At 37.5% G+C, this 20,851-nt stretch overlaps 2 protein-coding genes across 3 annotated transcripts; both read left to right on the plus strand.

The window, feature by feature from the left end:
- Nucleotides 1-702: 702 nt before the first annotated feature.
- Nucleotides 703-8,287, plus strand: LOC101481905 (fMet-Leu-Phe receptor). Of its 2 annotated transcripts, none has more exons than XM_076879569.1 (3): nt 703-1,082; nt 5,471-5,657; nt 7,176-8,287. In XM_076879569.1, the coding sequence occupies exons 1-3, from the start codon at nt 1,069-1,071 to the stop codon at nt 7,992-7,994; spliced, it is 1,020 nt and encodes a 339-aa protein (XP_076735684.1). In that variant the 5' UTR covers nt 703-1,068; the 3' UTR covers nt 7,995-8,287. The 2 variants fall into 2 exon arrangements, with proteins under 2 accessions (XP_076735684.1, XP_004569845.1); XM_004569788.4 differs by lacking the exon at nt 703-1,082 and adding an exon at nt 2,507-2,819.
- A 7,520-nt stretch (nt 8,288-15,807) lies between these two features.
- Nucleotides 15,808-17,939, plus strand: LOC101486091 (formyl peptide receptor 2-like). Its single transcript, XM_012924275.3, has 2 exons — nt 15,808-15,906; nt 17,127-17,939. Exons 1-2 carry the CDS (start codon nt 15,808-15,810, stop codon nt 17,937-17,939), a joined length of 912 nt encoding a protein of 303 aa, XP_012779729.2.
- Nucleotides 17,940-20,851: the final 2,912 nt, after the last annotated feature.

Raw genomic sequence — 20,851 nt, forward strand, 5'->3', positions numbered from 1 at the left:
AGTGAAATTCTTGTGTGCGAGCTTCACAAGCAACAGAGTTGTGCAAAATACAATAATGTAAACAAGCAAAATAAAAGAATGGCTACATCTGAAACTAATAAATATATGTACAATATATAATAGTATATGCATTTCTGGATATGCATTTCTGGATGTATATACTAAATGTTTTTCTACGTGTGTGTGTGTGTGTGTGTGTGTGTGTGTGTGTACACATATTTTACAAATTAAATAGAGTAAAGAATAAAATAAAATATATTTAGACTGTTAACGGATACAACTCTCCTGGATCAATGCTTAACTCTCCCTTGAGTGCCTGAAAATACATTTTAACAGCTTTACCTGACAGTGAAAGTCAGGGTTAGACTGGATATATTGTATGCATTTTGGTGCTTGAGGCATTAACAATAGGGAAACTATACTTCCTTTTTGTAGGATTCCCCATTATTATCCTCTGCATGCACACCTGGGACAGGAGTCTGTTCCAGGAAGCATAATCAACGTACTTCAACTCCAAAATAAGTAACTCTGAATTATCAGCTCCAGAACTGATCAGAGTTTGTTCCGTCCTGTTCACCCTGGGTGAAGCACATGCATGAGTAGAGAAAAAATGACATCATCAGTGAAGCTCACACACACACACACACACACACACACACACACACACACACACACACACACACACAATTCACCATGGCAATCAGACAGAAAGAAACAACAACAACAAAACATTGGACTCATTTCACCCCAATTTAACTGGATGTTCTGCTGTGTGTGTATGGTGAGTATAGTGCCAACTCCAGCTGCCTTAAGGTGCTTTATATTATTAGGCAGTTACCCTACACTGATACAGAGAAAGTCCCAATAATCAGATAAACCCCACTATGAGCAAGCATTTTGTGACAGTGGGCAGGAATAAAACTCTCTTTTAACAGGAAGAAACTTCTGGCAGAACCAGACTCAGGGAGAGGCGGCCATCTGCCACGACCAGTTAGAGATAAGGTGTGGAAAATGGGACAAAAGACATGCTGTGGAAGAGAGCCAGAGGTTATTAACAACTATTAAGGCATGGGTTTAAATGGGTAAGAACATTTTTCTACTCTCATTTTGGTTTTCCTTGTTTTGATATATTAAGCAAGACTATAAGAAAGACTATATGCAAAAATGGTTTTAGAGTTTTATTTAGCTAACAGAAAGAAGGCAGATGTTTGCAGAAGTTTCTAGTGCCTTCAGCATAGTCTAGTTGCTGAAGGCATTGCTGGAGTCAGTCACCTCCCAGGACTTTAGTTTCTGCTTAAAATATGATTATTTTCTATGCACATACTGATGACATTCCCTATTGAGCCTTCTGCCTAAACAGAACCCCTTCCATCCTTTCCATCTGTAAGTAGGCCACTCAGTCCTGAGATTTTACCTACAAAAATCTCACTCTTCAACAGAGCGGATGAAAATGGGCGGATGGATGGATGGATGAATCAACTTTCCATTGCTGGATGCCAATTAACCCTTTAGAGCCGATGGGAACGCTCTGTTATGCGTAACTATTTTTAAATCCCAGTAGCACTGCAACCACGTAAGCTAGCGCAAAATTTTTTTTTGCATATGAAACCGGAGGAGTTGTACTTACATCTGATGCCATCAGCTTGTCCTAGGTCACGGTTTCCTTCCACATAAAGCTTTGCAAAAACTGCATAAAAAGCGCTTGCAGGAACAAAAACATAATATTCCAGAAACACGCTTTACCGATCTGATCAGCTGTTCAAAACACTTCCTACGTTGGAATAGACGTCAGCGCGAACTTTTGCATTTCCGCCATTACCTGCCCGAAACCGGAAGTGACGTCATTTTCGCGGAAATGTAGTCTTTTTTGCGATCAGGGCCTCAGGGCCTATACTGCTCTTTTTAAAAGTTATCTTTGACTTTATGACTTTCTGTGTCGTTTCTGGGATGCTTAGGACTCATATTGCACTGCTGGAAATAGTTTATTTTGATGCATATGCTGCTTTTTTGCAAATTTGCAGTATAATATTTATTTTCGTTTTTCCTGCAGTGTATAAAAATTGGTGTATTTCAAAAATAAAACTATGAAGACACTCAAAATAAATTTCCTGTGGTAGGAAACTATTTTGTGCAACTTTTTTGTATTTACAGTTTTGAGGGATAAGACTCTTAAATTTCTCTAACTACAAATATATGTTAAAAAATCAAAAACGATTTTCAATTTTTTTGTAGTTTATTGCACTTTTTTGCAATTTATGTAATTACTATGCACTTAATGAATACATATTATTAAAATCTGGGCTATAATGGTTGTATTGATGTATAGCAACTTGAAATGCTCCCAAAAATGGCTCCACAGCATGTAAAAATATAATATAAGCTCTGGCGGACTTGGTTCTATGGTAGGTCTTAAAGGGTTAAGGCCTTGTTTCTTGGAAACAGCTGTGAACAGTTTATAACAGAAAACAATTCTGCAATTGGATTTAAATAACTTATTCACACTTCTGGACTTATGCTCAATTGGTGTGTGAATCTATGTCTGAGAAAAAATGGGAGGGAAATGTGGGTATGGTTGTGTGAGGGAAAAAAAAACAACTATATTCAGAATGGAAGATAAAGCCAGACACATGACGTGAAAAAAGAGGAAATGGAGGGTGTGTTACTGTGTCTGGGAGTGTGTATTCACATGTGTGAGAGCCATGACACAAACTATGTAACAGCCAAACTTGAAGTAACTACAGGACAGACAAACAAATACATCCTCACTTCTGCCTCTGACTACTAAGAGTGAAGCTGCTCACTTTAGCTCAATATTTTAGGTAAGAAATTCAATTTTTCTTTCTTGGTTAGATCTCTCAGATGATACTTAAATTCTTATTTTTTTAATTCGTGTTTTTGCATTTTTGTTTTTCCTGCCTGTTTAAATGTAATATTAGGTTTTTCTGCTTAATAGAGAGCTTTGGTTATGTATAGTTGATTGGAAAAGAGCTTATGATGAATTAAATTGTTTACATGCAGTTTTTTAAAAAAACGAAATCAAGAAATATTTAGAAACCACATCAGATCTCCCACAATGGGAGAAAATCCAACTCAATATCTATACTGATATCGACTAGGTAATGTGTTAGGAATGAACACATTCATTCAAATGAATGCTACATTATTTGATGGAAATGAAAGTTATTAACCTAAACAAACAGGATGTCTTTGTGAGAATTTAATTTGCCTTTCCAAAGGAAAGTTTTAGGAACCTTAACATGGATAAAGAAATGAAACTAGAATTTCTTCTAAAGCAGCTGACCTGTGGTCTTGTAGGCATCTAAAGTGTAAATAAACATGTGCATCAAAGCATGATGGGGCCAACTGTAATAACAACTTTTTACCAAACTAACAAATACTAAAACCCAGACAGTTTTCCATATATAATGAATTTCTTTGTAGTTAGTGTTCAAAATTTGTTCATCTCGCTCAAATCTTTCATGTTCAACTACATTATGGGTTAAAACTTCAGGGTCAAAATACCCAAAACAGCACATTAAGTTATAGCCTGATACATTTTTTGGCAACAGGCAAAAATATAGTGATAAAGAAAACCATATGTCACCATATGTCCTGACGCCTCAACAGAGTGAAAGTAGTTGCCACTAACCTGTGGAGGAATTGAAAAATCAATTTTTTTCCTAAAAGCAGGGGATAGCTTGTGTTACAAGTGTGAGTACAGGCTAGATTTGTCACAGTCTGGCTGAGGCAGACCTGAGAAGGAATGACTGAAAACACACGGACTAAATACACACAGAAGGCTAATGAGGGAAGTGGGAACACATGGGGAAAACAGCTGACACACATGAACATAACGATGTCACAAGGGGAGAGTAAAACTAAAAACACTGAACATAGGAACACAGGACCCCTTTCAAAATAAAACAGGAAAAATAATGAGACGGAGACATGAGAACATGAACTTGACAACATAAGACACACAGACATGAAACACATGAAGGGCAAGGGAGACTTAACGGGGGTTGAAAACACAAAGGGAAACTAATAAGCAAATGAACTTAGATAACCTAAATAAGTTAAACATACCATAAACATCAGAATAAACCAAAACTCCAAAACATTAGGTCAAACGACCCAGGATCATGACAGGATTCTATTATGTATCTGCACTGATTAATGAACAAGAACAAGATCAGGCCTCTTTACAGATCAGGGTGACAGTTTAATATGTTATTAGCAGCTTTTAATCTAATATCTTCTGCATAGCAGAAATTAGATTATTGTTAAGTTATATAAACTAGTATATTTAAGCTGTTAGACCTTAGTGAATTGTTGCCAGAGTCACATGTATTCAAAGATTAAGGTCTAAGGAAATGATCTCATCACAAATACCACTTGTTACTTGTTTTTAAGCTTTTGACTCTGTAACATGAGCTTTATCAGATGATGAAATTTGCTTAATGTCATAATCTTTTTTCAGACCTGATCCATTTTCATAACATACTTCCTGTTTCGATAAGTTTAACCATTTCACACACACTTTAAAATACAACAAAACCTTCAGCCAACAGTTGGTCAAGAATTACACCCCTATGCATACATATATGCATATATAATTTATACACACTCATATATACTATAGTTTGTATGTTTGGATGAATATTTCTTACCACTGCAAAACCTGTTTATTACCCCCATAAGTGGTGCCACATTTGCACATTTGTAAGGATAATGCATTTATGGGTTGAGCAGTAGAGCTGAGTGTGTCGGCTGCGACCATAAAAAACTTGTCAAATCTTTTTTGCCAAACAGCTTATTCTGTCATTGAGTCGTGTTTGTTGGATTGGATTATTGAAGTCTAATGAAATAAAACATAGTGGAAATGTAACAGCTTATTCATTTAAGAAACAGCAGCCTTAGTAGCATGTGGAAGAACCATACACAGCCAAAACAAGTCAAGTTGTTTTAAAATTGCCTTGTAACCATTTCACAGACTAATCGGCAGCAACAATTGCTTCTCTGAGATCACTGCTGTGTATGTCCTCCTATGGAAGCAGTAAGACTAACACTCAGTCTCTGACTCACTGCTTCTGCATCTTGGTTTTTGTTAGATAAATAATGATGTCATTTTTTTTGTTCATTTGAGCTGTTCACCCATTTGAAGACCCACTGGTTATTTCTATTGTAACTTGATATATAAAGCAACATAATTTTCTTTACAATGGCTGTAAAAGTAATATATATCTCATTGTGAGCAGCGTGACAAAGACCTAAATAGATGAAGATAGCAGCCAATGTGAATCAAAGCAAATGCCTTAGCTGGCCAAAGAAAAATCATCTAGGGAGTCAGTGAGTATGATAATATACAGCGGCGTGTGAGGTAATCTTATGACTTCCTATTCACTGTCTGGAAGATCAGGAGTTACATGATGAGTAATATTTTGTTCTTTTTCTGTTCTCTCTTTTACAGCCACACAATGTTTTCCAATGTCTCTCTGCCCAATCAGATGCTCAAGTTTTCAAAGGAGAACCAGACAACTATGATGGGCATCAATGCCATAACGGAATATGTCACCATTATCTTATATGCACTGACCGTTGTGCTCGGCATCACAGGGAACTCTATAGTGATCTGGGTGGCTGGATTCAAACTTAAGGTAGATATAAAGTGAAACATGTATTTCAAATACCTTCTGAGGTTTTAAGTATCTCTGTGAAATTCTCATATTTAGTTTGTACAATATTTTATAGGCAAGAGTTTTTGAGACAGCTTCAGTAAATGTGTTTTTTGGTTTTTTTTAAATGTTACATATCAGTGCATGAATGCAACCAGTATACTGATTACAAAATACTCAATGGCAGATTTATCATTCACCTCTTAGTGCGTGCCAAAATGCAGAGGTGGCAAAAGAACATACATTCATCACTTAAGTAGAAGTACAGATATTTGAGTTTGTCTGAAAATCTTAATACTTTATTAAAGATAAGAAGCAAACATATAACATGTGCATAAATATTTACAGCCTTTGAGGTCAGGTGCATCCTGTTTCCACTGATCAGCTGTCAGATTTAAGCCCCAGACTGACAGTGCATGTCAGAGCACAAACCAAGACAGGAAGTCCAGGGAATTATACCCGACCTGAAGTTTCCCCCAAAGTATCTGAAGGAGTCTCAGACCATGAAACACAAAATGATCAGGTTCTCTGAAAAGAAAGATTGAACTCACTGGGCTGAATGCCAAGCCTCATGTTTGTAATAAACCGGGCACTGCTCATCATGATGTACAGAGACATGCTTGCTAATAACCTGCTCAACAGCGACTGGACCTCAGACACGAGTGAAAGGTCATCTTCCAAGAGAACAAGACCCTAAACATACAGCCAAGATAACTAAGGAGTGGCTTCGATACCACTCTGTGAATGTCCTTGAGTGATTTCTTGATAAATAAACCCACTAACCCTGGGCTTAAATAACTCCAAATAACCCTCTTTTTTCTTCTCTTTTGTTAATGAACCCCTTCTGTCATCGTTTCTAGTCATATCAGCATATAAGGAAATCCAGCTGTTAATAAACTTCTTATATCCATTGATTTGGTGTGATTAAACTTATTTTTGACCAATTAAGACTTAATAAGTTAAAGCACTGATTATGACTGTGCAAGTTGAAACACAGTGTGTTGGGTCTCAATGTGCACAGTGTGGCTAAATTTAATAAGTACATCCTCATCAGCCTTTGGCCTTATCAGCCCAATGAGTGATCATTATCAGTCAATATCTGTCTCACCTCTTCCTCCTACTGAGAGCTGGTCACCCTCTCAGAGGTAGTAATGGATGGTGTGTTTGCAAGTTAAAATAGGAACACAAATCCCCACTTGGAGGCTGGGCAGAGGTTTATTTCACTTAGCTGAATTGCTAAGTGAATTGCTAATTCACTTAGCAATTGCCTTGTGATACAATTTCTTCTAATGTATTTTTTCACATAAACACTAGATGTTTATTGATGCTACTGATAATAACAACCTACTGAGTTTGATACAAGATTAAGATGAAGGCCAATATTTTAAAATTGCTAATATCGCTGATAATATCACAATCTGGTGACTTGCTTCATATAAATACATTTTTTTTCTTCCATTCTTCTCTTTTCCATCTCGTTTTATTTTCTCCTCCTTAAAGCTGAGTGTCACCAACGTGTGGCTGGTGAATCTGGCGATAGCAGACCTGATCTTCTGCTTCACACGAGTCTCCTCCCTCATTCAGATGCTCTTCTTCGACCACTGGCCTTTTGGCCTCTTTCTCTGCAAGTTCAACGGCTTCTTCAAATACACCAACATGTTCTGCTCTGTCTTCCTGCTGGCTGTGATTAGTCTGGATCGAGTGCTCTGCATCTGGCAGCCCGTCCTCACAAAGCGTCGTCGCACCCTGTGGGCAGCGAGGGTGGTGGCAGTCTGCATCTGGATCCCAGCGATCCTCTTCAGCATTCCCTACTTCATTCATCGCCAAATGTACATGGACAACAACAACCTGACTAAATGTTCTGTGGACCCGAAAGAGAAGGCAGAGGGCTACAACAGCACCAAAGTAGCTCTCTACTCCATCCGCTTCCTGTGTGGCTTCATGTTTCCCTTCACAATCATTCTGATCTGCTACACCTTGGCTGGGGTGGGAATCCGACGCACCCGCCTCTCAGGAAAGTCCCGCCCTCTGCGTATACTAGCCTGTTTGGTGATTGCCTTTTTCCTGTGCTGGGCACCTTACCACTGCCTCTTACTGGTGAAGATGGTGGACAATGAAAATGCAGTAGTGAAAATCTGGTACCCTGTAGCAAAAGGTGTTGCTTACTTTAACAGCTGTGTGAACCCGCTATTGTACTTCTGCTTAGGTCTAAAAGCGAGAGAGGGTTTCAGGCAGAGTGTAATGAGAGTTTATAAAAGAGCTCTGACAGATGAAATGGATGGTCAGATGACTCAGTCCACTGATCGCTCTTTGGATTAAAGCTCTGGTTTGAAACACGACACTGTTTTAGTGGCAGGAATAAGTGGGTGTAGCTAAAGTTTAAGTTTTCCCCCAATGATCCTAAAGCTAAGAAAAATGCATATCTTTATATAAACCATTAGTATAGCAGTGAAATGGCAATAGCAAAGTCGTTATTTTAATGTAATTTGTAATCTGTAGCTTTTCATTGCAGTTTATGTGAAGCAAGAATTAGTAGGTATGACTGTGAAAAGGTGTTTTCCTTCATTCTGTGCTCAGTGAAGAAAATATATATTTGGCACACTGGAGTGAAACACTGTTTTGTGACCCTTCTTCTAGAGTGTCTGCAGCTCCAGGGGGATTGCTCCAGGTTTCTCTTGTTTTAAAAGCTAGAGGCTTTTAATTGTCATTTTATTTTGTTTCTGTGACTCTTTAAAAGCCATTTAGCATCAGAGCACTTTCACTGAACAGTGCCAAGCTAAATCTCATCATTCTATAACTTACTTCTATCTATCTGTCTGTCTGTCTGTCTGTCTGTCTGTCTGTCTGTGTGTGTGTGTGTGTGTGTGTGTGTGTGTGTGTGCGTGTGTGTGTGTGTGTGTGTATTTAGTAAAATTTTAAAATTCAAAGTGTTTTTATAGGCAAATATTTTTAATTCAAATGTAATACAGTAGTATTGCATTAAAGGAGTGATATTGTTTTTAAAGTAATGTTAATGGTTTAGTAAATAACAACATTTAACACTTATACCTATTAAATACAATTATTTTATGTGAAATAGATTAAATCACCAGTTTGTACTTGATTTTATATACACTATAATGTACTGTAACTGAAATAATGATTTTCTCAATGATTTGAAAAAAAGAGAAAAGCTAAATCTAGTTATTTTATATGTGGAAATATCATTTTAATGGTGAATGTCTCTTAAATATACAAGTTTTTTGTTGTTTTTTTGCAAAGATACACATCACATTAGAACTGAATGTGTAAACTCATTAACTACTTACAAAAATTTTGGACTTTTAATGGGTGATATTTCATTTGGGTACATTAAATATAGATTATATCAGCGGTCCCCAACCCTTTTTTGCACCACAGACATGTCTGTCATTATGTCCAACAATATTTTTACGGACCGGCATTTGAGGTGTCGCAGATAAATACAACAAAATAAAACCAGTACCAAAAAAAGTAGATTTATTTATAACACATGGGATAAGACCCAGGGACACAGAGTTAACGCTAAAACCGTTTAAAAGAAAAAATAATGTCAAAAACCAATAAAAACTCTGAAAACCATAAATTTCACAGCCGAGCCTCAACTCTCACGGCCTGGTACCAAACGACTCATGGACCGATACCCGTCCGTGGCCCGGGAGTTTGGGGCCGCTGGATTACTGTTCTGTACATAATGAAATGCAGCTTATAGCAGTGCAATCAATTCAATTTAAACTAGATTATTTGTATTACAACTATAATACAAATGTATTTTTAAATAAATGATTTTAAATTAATTTCCATTACTTTTGTTTTTCTGGTGCTCCATCTATTTGAATATTATTATTTTTTAAACCTTCACAGTCTTTCAAAGCAGACAGAACACACAGTCTGACGCCAGGCCGAGCAGTGACACACATTATCTACCCCTTATAGTAAGCAGATAACTTCCATTGAGATCTGTTTTGGCAATTATCCTCCTGGACACTCTGTAAGGCTGGACCCACCGAACATCAGAAAGACAGCTCTGTCTTCAGGCCACAGCACATAGCAGGCTCTGGTTAATATCACCACACCATGATTATCTCTTCATCATGGCACCCGTGTATAACAAGGGCCAAAATGTGATGGACAGACAGCGAGGTCAGAACATCTTCAAAAGCACAGCTCTTGTGGGATGTTCTGGTCTGCAATGTTCAGTATCTATCAAACGTGGAAGAAACAGAAGGGACAGTGATGATAGGGTCATGGGTGGCCAAGGGTCATGTACATGGGGAGCAAAGACTCCGCAGTTTGTTGTGAATGGGGCAGTGCATAGCCACAGACCTGTCAAGATGCCCATGCAACTGAAAGCACCAACAATGGGAATGAACATCAGAACTGGCACCAACACAGCATCATGCAGTATCATACATAATGTTAAACCTGATTGGTCTATTTATTTATCTATTTATTTTAAAGAGTACATAAGTAGTATTCAAATGTGTAAAACGTTACACAGACAGGCCGATTCTTGGAACACTGAAGATCAGGACTCAACATTTCAGGAGACAAGACGAAGTATTTTCGAAAGTACTATGTACAGCACTTTGGTATTGTCTTTGAATGATTGATTAATTGATTGATTGATTGATTTTTATAAAATAGCCAGTAACAAGGAAAAAGTTGGTAGAAGGAAAATGAACCATTTATACTTTGCACGGGGTGAAGGAGGACAAACAAGAACAGCCAATGTAAATGCAAACTTTCAAATCAGACATGAGAACATTCTAAAATTGTTGCAAAAAGAACAATAGTAAATTCTAAAGAAAAAGACTATTCACTAGTGATGTGATGCACTGTGCCAGGATTTAATCCAGGAAATCCTTTATCAAGTACATATCATAGCTAGGTTCTTTAAGGATGAGTGACATCGGTCGTGATGTGTGAAGCCTCGCTGTTTCAGAATGTGGTTTGAGTGTTGATGTGATTCACGAATATTCATAAGCACCATGGATTACCCCCCAAAACTGCATGTTAGTGTTCATGTTGGAGTTTTCCCAGTGACATGAGGAGGTTGTTTTCATGGAGCCTGCTGAAAGGAGAAGCATTTCCTCCTGTGTGGCAACACTTTGAGCTATTATACGTAATATTCCTGTAAATAATGAAACATGTTACTGTAGTTTTGGTCAAAGTCAACACCAGCTTTGTTGTCAAAGACTAGTCATACACAGGAAATTGAAATTGCAATACTCCCACAAACACAAACATCATCATGATTATTCCCATGATGACACTGTTGTAAGAAAACCAAGAAGCTGTAAGAAGTAGTTGAAAGATTTTGACCAGCAGGGGGGGTCTGTGTACACATGAAGCTTTTGGAAATGAACCTGTTTTTAACCAGTTGGATGGAAAGCTTCAAGGCCATCACTACCATATCTATACTTACCAAACATACTTGAGCTTTGATCTGTCATATCTAGTCCAAAAATCATCAGACACACTGACTACTAAAAAAAACCCTAAATGGTAGTTTGTATGCCTGTGTGTGTGAGTGTGTTTGTGACAGTAGCAGTAAATTTTAAAATAAAAACAAAACACAGATTTAATTAAGTAATTAGTTAAATGTGTCAACTAATTAAAACTGGAAATAGAAATAACTTCTAAAATGTTTTAAATGAAATGAATTGACATTTAAATAATGATAGATATATTTGATTATTAATTAATTACAATTTTATTTAATTAACGACACATTTAATTAATTATTTAATTAACTCATTTTGGCACTCGGGACATTTCATACATGCTCACCATGGGATGGAGGTTACAAATTTAATGTTGTTTGCCATTTCCTCAGATATCTCTGACAAACATGCATCCATGAGTCACACGGTGATGGAGATGGAGGAAGAAACTGTATTAACAGCTTCGGAGAGGAAGACTTTTTTGGGGGCCTTTTTCCTTCAAAGTAAATATTTAAATATATATTAGTGATGTCTGTATGGACATAGATGTAAACTTTATTTTGAGTGGTTGGACATGCAACCACAAGCTGGTGGGGTTTTCTTCTTTTTACTGTGTGTGGCTAAAGAAACTGTACTGTCCCTGCACTCCCACGTTTATTTGCAATTTGACTCCAGTAGCCTTACGTCTCTCAACAGCAGAAAAAACCTTTTTTCTCAGTCATTGGGGATCTTTTCTTTTGAAGTGCTACTGTATTTCTTTCTACTGGTAAGACTTCAGTTTTCAATTTATGACATAATACCGCCCTGAACACTAACTAACTTCTAACTTCTTTAGCTTTGTGAAGGTTTCTACCACCACAGTTCATTTTGATGTGATCATCAAGTAATGACCTTTTAATTTTCATTATAGACTCTTTTTTCGTAATTAGCAAAAAAATCGTTAAACAATTATTTACTCCTTTAAAATATCACAGCCAGAGCTTTTTTATCTCGAAATCACTTCCAAGTATGTGTGTGTGGTGCTTAAAATCATATCATGTTATATGTTATATTATATGGGGAGTAACACGAAGAATGTTATCATTTTCATATTGAGACAAGGTGTGTACATCTTAAAATTAATAATAGTAATAAAACCAAAAAACTAATCTCAATACCTCGCCATGAATGGTTAATTAAATTTTTATGTAAGTAAGTGTTTGAAAAATAATCCTGAATTGATTTCTACATCAACAGGAACAAATGGATTAGGATCAGAGCTATAACATTTCTGGTCAACGGCTTGACATTATTATCACTTTTCAAGTGTTAGACATGTATAATGAATATCATCTGCATAGCAGCAATTTGATTACTCTGTAGAAATGTAGACTAGTACCATGCATCCGGTAAGTATTGATGGCACTTCATTTGTTCCACATTTTGTCATTTTTCAGCCTTATTCCAAAATAGATTGAATTAAAAAAAAATGCACCTCAAAATTTTACACACAATACCATCTAATGACTAAGTAAAAACTGTTTGCTCGAATTCTCGTGCGCTTGTTAAAACTATAACATAACAAGGTGTAGTAGGTGTAAGTAGACTGCGGAGTCCTGGCCTGATGAATTAGCTCTTCTGTGTTGTGCCATACGCTTTGCCACAGGTTGTTTGGTTTTGTCGATATATAAACCATGGCCATCCTCCGGGCACTTAACAGCGTACACTATATGATTCTGTTAGTGTCGGGGGACCCGATTTGTGGGGTGGACCAATTTTTTCCTAAAACTGTGTCTGTGTGGCTTTTAAACCCCAAAACACGCTCTGCCAAAAATTGGTCCACCCCAAGGATTAATGATCAAGGAACTGATCTCACAGCCCATTGTTCATATAGTGGGCTGGTTTCAATTATTGTGCAAATGTACTGTTTATAAGGTTGAGGAAACCTGCAGTCATCTGAGACTGAAGAAGTCACTTCGATGAGTGACGAAAAGTTTCTCCCACTGAAAACTCTGCGTCCAGATGAACAGAATCAACCTTTTTGGACCCAAATTACTAAAATATAGATATATTTGAAATGTGAATTGATTCATAAAACATCTGGCATTGGAGAAGTCGATATTTTACTATCAGTCCGCACACTACTAATGCTTAGCAGCGTAGTCATTTGAATCCACACTGCACTGGTGCAGAGAGAGGTCAGTATCTAAAAGATTATTAGAAGGGATTTCTTAGTTGTAGCTTTCTGTGCTAGAAGGAAAGAAGGGAGAATTTCAGCGAGCCTTCTTTGAAAGAACTTACACCCACATTGATAATGAGCAAATGCAATGGGTTATTAGCATATAAGTGCATATTTATATGATTTGTTTGACATTTCCAGACAAGAAAATAAATATGTAAATATAAATAAGTCCGCACCCCTATAATCACACTTGGGATCTTGTTCTAATGTATGGCATAGAAACTGAACATTTAACAATAAAATAAAAACTCTTCAATGACATATTCCCCTATAATATAGCACAGGTACCTAAGCTTACCCACAAAGGTCTATTATCTTATTAATAATGTTGACTCGTGTCATCACTATCCTGGATAGTGTGTCTCCTCTAAAAAAGGACAGTCTCAGATAAACAGATAAGCTGGAAAGGAAATGATGTGTCACTAATTTAGAAGAATGTAATTTAACCTGGAAAAAGACTATTTAAAAAGCCCTCTCTAACAGGATATACTGTATTACTCATCATCAATTAAAGGAAATAAGAACAACCTTAGGTTTCTTTTCAACACTCTAGCCAGGCTGACACAGAGTCAAAGCTCTGCTGAGCCATCAGAGCTCAACTGTAACTATTAATAACTTCATGATTCCCATCACAAAACACTCACTGGAGAAAAAATTATATATAGTTTAACCATCTCACAGACATATCATTTTGTACAGCTATTTTCAATACTATTTACATGCTCACTCTGAAAAATCAGAGTTTAGTTAAGTTCAATATTTATTTCCTCCAAGCCATCAATGTGTCTATAAGACCCCATTTCTAAAAGACTGTTCAAGAAAGTCCTACCATTAATGTTTTGATCATAGATATGAGAAATCTATCTCTATTAATGAGCTATGCACCAAAGGCATTCAATGTATCAGTAATTAAACCGATATGTAAAAAGCCATTAGTTGGCCCATCTGTCTTTATAAACCAATCTCCAACCTTCCTTTTATCTAAAAGAATTCTTGAAAAAATAGTTGTAAAAAAGCTAATTGAGGGGTCTTTGATGATAATACTGGCTTCCTGCTGAAGTCTGCCAGTATAGATGTCTCTGAGGGGTGTTGGTGAAATGCCAATTGCACCAGTAGGCTAGAAGGCTCTCAATGATGGAGCCGTAGAAGTTAATTAGCAGTTTCTGGGGTAATTGGGCTTGATGCAGCTTCCTGAGGGAGTACATCCTTTATTGTGCTTTTCCTACCTTGTGAGAAATGTTTGTGGACCAGGTAAGGCTGGTCGAGATGTGAAGGCCAAGGAACTAAAGCTTTCTACGCTTTCTACTTCCTCTCCATCGATGTAGAGAGTGGAGTGCTCCCATTGCTTTGTTCTCCTGATGTCATTTACCATCTCCTTGGTCTTGGCTGTGTTCAGTTGCAGGTTGTTGTCTTCACACCATTGCTTCAGATGCTGAATCTCCTCTCTGTAGGCTGAATCATTCATGTTGTCGATCAGCCCTATGATGGTGGTGTTGTCAGCAAACATTATAATAGTGTTACTAGTGCGGATTACACAACAGTCATGGGTGAAAAGTGAGCATGAAAAAGGGCTGAGGACACACCCCTGTGGGATGTTCAGAAAGAAGGTGGAAGAAGTGTGCTCTCCCATCCTGACGTTCTGGGTCTGTTGCTCGGGAAGTCCAATATCCAGGTGCACAGTGAGCTGCTAAGTCCTAAGTTGATTACTGCCAAATGACAACAACTGTCAACAAGGGACCTAATATGTAAGGTGATGAACCTACAATAATACAGAGAAAAAAAATGGAAAGAAAAAAACTCCCTTTTAACAGGGAGAAACCTCAGCACCACCAAGCTCATGGACGGGAGTCAGTTCTGACAAACTGGGATTGAGGGAAGGATTGTAGGACAAAAAAAAAACACTATGAGAGAGACAGAGATGAAAAATAATAAATAATTAAATGCAAAGTGGTGCATAAACACACTGACTGAACAAAAAATGGGTGAAGAAGAAACATTTCACACTTATCCATGTTTTATGCTGAACTTTGTGAGGAGGACCCAAATGCACAACATGAAGGCAGCTGATGTGAGGCAAAAATCCTATTCTGACTTTAACAACATAAATTCATAACAACTTCTGATTGCACAAATTGTATTTGGGATTCCCTAAAATGATCTCTGTAAAAAGAATCTTCTGCTTTGTTTACCTGCAGTTTTCCCCTTCTTTTAGGTTTTAGACAATTTCATTTTAAAATAGTGTTAGGGAGTATGATAACGTAGAGCAACATGTGATATAATCTTACATTTTCTTAATCACCGTCTGTTAGGTTAGGAGTTACATGATAGCGTAAAATTCTTCTGTTCTCTCTTTCCCAGACAAAAAATGTTTCCCAATGCCTCTCTGCTCACCCTGGGACTCAAGCCTTCTGAGGAGGCCCAGGCAACTGTGGTGGATATTGATGCCATGATGAAAAAATTCAGCAGCATCCTGTACACACTGACCGTTGTACTCGGCATCACGGGGAACTCTGTGGTGATCTGGGTGGCTGGATTCAAACTTAAGGTAGATATATTGCATAATCAGTTTCAAATACCTTCTGAGTTTGAAATGTTTCTGTACAATATTTTATAACACCCTAAAAGGCAGCTTCTTTGAACAGGAACTATACTTTCACAACATCTACCCAGGAAAGCCGCAATCGGTTAAAAAATCTAAAATCAATGGGTACATAACTTGTAAGGCTTGAATGTTTATCAAATGTCACTGAGCTTAAAATAAAAAAAAAAAATTCTAAACTTTTCAGCAGACAAGGAAATCCAACTCTTGACAGACTTCTTGGATGGTATAGATAGATTTGATAATAGCTTTGGGAAAGTAAATTAATTAGTTACAAGATTGATGAATGGAAACTGATAGAATGTTATCAGCCAATTGAATGGCCATGATTGCTTAAAGTCTGTGTTAAATATACAATATTATACTACCTCCAGACTTATTCATGTACTTCTGATTACCTCACAAGTATAGTTAAATCAGCAGATAACAAGACTGCCTATAGGGATAAAGTGCACAACTGACTTCATCTAACACTAAATATCAAGAAGACAAAAAGCTTATCATAGATTTCAGACATCATCAGAGGAAGCCCCAGACACTAAAAGTAGCAGGAGAGGAAGTGATGGGAGTTTATAGCTTTAGGTTCCGAAATGTGTCAGTGATGATCTTAAATAGACTGTTAACTGAGTGGCACTAGTAAAAAAAGATTCAACTGAGACTTTACTTTCTCAGATCACTAAGAAAAGTCTGCCCTTTTCCAAAACTAAGACTTTTAAGCACTCCTCAGTAGCAAACATTCGATTATACTGGATAAGATCTTGATATGGAAACTATACAACAGCAGACAAAACAGCCTTCAAAGAGAAAAACAAAAAAGCTGCAAAAAAAAAAAAAAAAAGAAATCATTGGATTACTTAACAGCAGGGCCTGCAGCAAGATTACCCATCACATTCATCATCTGTTCTCTGTATCGTCACCTGGAAGTCATTATAGGACTTTAAAGACCTTCAAATCCTTATTATTTTTTTATTTTTTTTATTCAACGGCCATAACTGAACTTAATTTTCTCTTTAGAGTAGCATTTCAATAACGCTCAATCACAATTCGTATTTTGTATATATTTGACAATATAACAGGTTTGCTTACAATGAAATTTACCACCTAATTAATGTCTTTCACTTTCTTCCTCTTTTTTATCCATCTTGTTTTATTTTCGTCCTGCTTAGCTGACAGTCACCAACGTGTGGCTGGTGAACCTGGCGATAGCAGACCTGATCTTCTGCTGCACATGGGTTTTCTCCCTCGCTCAGATGCTCTTCTTTGACCACTGGCCTTTTGGCCTCTTCGTCTGCAAGTTCTATGGCTTCTTCAAATACACCAACAAGTTCTGCTCTGTCTTCCTGCTGGCTGTGATCAGTCTGGATCGAGTGCTCTGCATCTGGCAGCCCGTCTTCACAAAGCGGCGACGCACCATGTGGGCAGCGAGGGTAGTGGCAGTCTGCGTCTGGATCGTGGCGATTCTTTTCAGCATTCCCTATGTCATTAATTGTCAAATGTACATGGACAAAAAAAACTTGAGTTGGTGTTCTGTGGACCCAATAGAGAATCCAGAGGGGTACAATAGCACCAAAGTAGCTCTCTACTCCATCCACTTCCTGTGCGGCTTCATATTACCCTTCATAGTGATTCTCGTCTGTTACATCCTGGCTGGAGTAGGCATCCGACGCACCCGCCTGTCAGGGAAGTCCCGCCCCTTGCGTATCATAGCATGTTTGGTCATTGCCTTTTTCCTGTGCTGGGCGCCATACCACTGCCTCTTACTGGTGAAGATGGTGGACAATGAAAAAGCAGTGGTGAAAATCTGGTACCCTGTAGCAAAGGGTGTTGCCTACTTTAACAGCTGTATGAACCCACTGTTGTATTTTTGCATGGGTCTAAAAATGAATGAGGGATTTAAACAGAGTGTGACAAGAGTTTATAGAAGAGCTTTGGCAGATGAAATGGAAGGCCAGACTACTCAGTCCACTGATCACTCTTAGGATTTAAGTTGTAAGTTGGAACACATTAATGTTGTGGGGGCAAAAAAGAGAGAGTGGGTGTGGTTTCTGCCAGTGATCGTGACGCTAGTATTTGATAGTATTTATTCAAGCTCAACAAAACAGGCATGTGAGGTTCCACCTAACCTTCCTCATCTGTGCTTTTAGTTAGCCAAGGGTGACATTAATAAATTCTGACATCCCTACAGTAAATCAAGATGTATTTCATCATGATATATTATATATAGTACATAGTATATGCAGTCTTCACTACTCAAAAATTAAAGGAAAACTTTAATCATAGCTAGCATCGGGTCAGTTTAGGGATATTGATCTGTTCAGTTAAGTAGCAGAAGTGATTGTTAATCAGTTCCAGCTGCTTTAGTGATAATAAAATTAACAGCAGGTGCACTACAGTGGCATCAATTAGACAACTTCCAAAACTGGAATGATTTTGCAGGTGGGGGCCACTGACACTTTTCACTTCTTAATCTTTTTCTGACAGTTTTTTACTAGTTTTCACTTAGCTAGTGTCTGTGTCACTAATGGTAGACCTGGGGTTGATACCAGAATTGATGGGTTCACCAACTGGCTCCCTGTCCTTTTCATGGATGAAAGCAGGTTTACCCTGAGCAGATACAACAGACATGAAAGGGTTGGAGAAGCTATGGAGAACATTCAGTATGATTGGTTTGGTGGTGGGTCAATGATGGTTTGGGGAGGCATATCCATAGAGGAATGCACAGCACTCCACAGGGTAGGCAGCAACACCCTGACTGTCATTAGGTATCGGGCTGAAATCCATGGACCCTGGCAGACCCTACACAGATGCAGTAGGTCCTGGATTCCTCCCAGTGAACAAGGCCCCTCATCGTGCGAGAGTATGCAGGGAGTTCCCGAAGAATATAAGAGTTGATACCGTTGAGATGTTTTGAAAGTGTTCCTTTAAATGTTTTGAAAAGCGTATGTCATGATACTCTTGGCCAAACTACCCATGGACTGACATATCAAATCTAACTGGACAGGTTAATGTCAAAAAGTAACAAAATCATAAACATGGTTTAGAAATCCAGATAACTGAGAAAAATGACTCAGTGGTCACAACATGTCAGCATCTGCCTGTCATTTGGCACACCCCTAAATGTAAGTGTCAGTGTAGTTTAGATGAGTGAGTTACAGGGGAAACAAATCCACTTTTTTTGCAGTTATTATGATCATTAAAAATGGCTTAAGTAAACACAACGTTTTTTTAAATACGAGGCTGTAAATATGTTTTATTAAAAGCAAACAAGCTAATGATCAGCAGCCTGACAGGAAATAGCAGGTTTTACTCTGTTGAGGAGGGTTTTTTTTTTTCTTTCTATAGCATTATATTTATATCAGTAGGACGATAAAATCTGAGATCTAATTCTGCCAACCACTAGATGTGGTTGACGACGATCCAATAAATAACAACATACTGTGAACATAGATACATTATTTTCCATGGTGTCATCTAGAGACAATTTTCATATAGAAATGAACCCTTTATAATAATTTTCATCAGGAAACTGCTGTAGTTGTTTGCATCAAATAATTATGAAAATGTCTTTGCCTACAACTTAATTACTGGATATCAAATATGTACTGAATGAATAAACAAACAAAGATGGTGAGTTTGTATATACCTTGTGGATATTTGCATCAGTTCCTCCTTTGGGTGGCTGCAGCCAGGTGCTCTTGGGTGCTCTCACTTGGTGTTGGCTCTCTCTGCAGTATAGTATCACGTCCTGTTACAACCAACGACTGCAGAAAACATGGACGACCTGACAGCTCCCCAAAAATGAAGCCAAAACGTCTCTGACGCCCCCTGGTGTCTGGCTGCAGTATAGGTCATAAACTCTGCCTCCTCCTTGTTAGCACATTTTTTCTTTTTAAATTAACTTTATTTGTCAACAATAATATAAAAATATGAGACCATATTAGTTATCCATGCATATAAATGTATACGGCTGAGCATTACAACAACAGAAAAAGAGAGATTTAAAAAAGCAAGAGGAATAACAAAAGAATGAAAGAAAAAACAAGTCTTAGGAATTCATTAGTTGGCTAAATCTTAACCTCAATGGCCTCAAATTCTTTTAGAGTATAATTTCTTTTAACTGGGTTGGGACAGATTTCGTTTATCAAAATATTTCTGATCGCTTTGTTTGTAAACCTGCTGTCACAAGTCAAGGTCTCCAGCTATGCAGAGCTGTCCCAATCTAGGAGAAATTTAATCATTGATCTCAAAGGGACTGGGATGGCTTTTGTTAGTGTTTTATAACTCTTAGCAGTGCATCTCACAGAACGTCTGTTTTAATAAGACCCCTTTCTCATCCATAAAATCAGCTACAGCCCAAATCCCTCTGGATCTTCAGTCATCCATGTACACTGATTTTTAACAGGTAATGAACTGCAATCAAAGTCACAACTTAAAATTCTCTTCCACCCATTTTATCAATCATCACATTGAGATTAACATATCAAAAGGAATGTTTGTTCTTAAGGATCTTAACCATTTCAATTTTAACACACAATTCATAACAGCTCCGCGTGGCTTGGGAAAAATTATAAGTATTTAACTGAAGTTTATTTTTATTTGTGTTAGTTTTTTTTTCTTTAACTTGTAGTTCTAAATTGGAAGATTATTGTGATCTTGAAATATAGAAATAAAATTATATTTTATTATCTTTTGTTGCTCAAAATAAGCATCACACTCGTGGAAGCCGCTATACCCACCAAAACGTGTGCATTTATTGAGACTTTTGGGGGTGGTGCACGATGGCAAGTTGAGCAGTCGCACGAATTAGGAGCTTGATAAATTTATCCCAGAATTTAGATTGTGTTCTTAATTGTTTCCACTCGAGAATAGTGAAAAGAATGCCCCAAGTATA

This window comes from Maylandia zebra, linkage group LG22 (assembly GCF_041146795.1).
Source record: "Maylandia zebra isolate NMK-2024a linkage group LG22, Mzebra_GT3a, whole genome shotgun sequence".
NCBI lineage: Eukaryota > Metazoa > Chordata > Actinopteri > Cichliformes > Cichlidae > Maylandia > Maylandia zebra.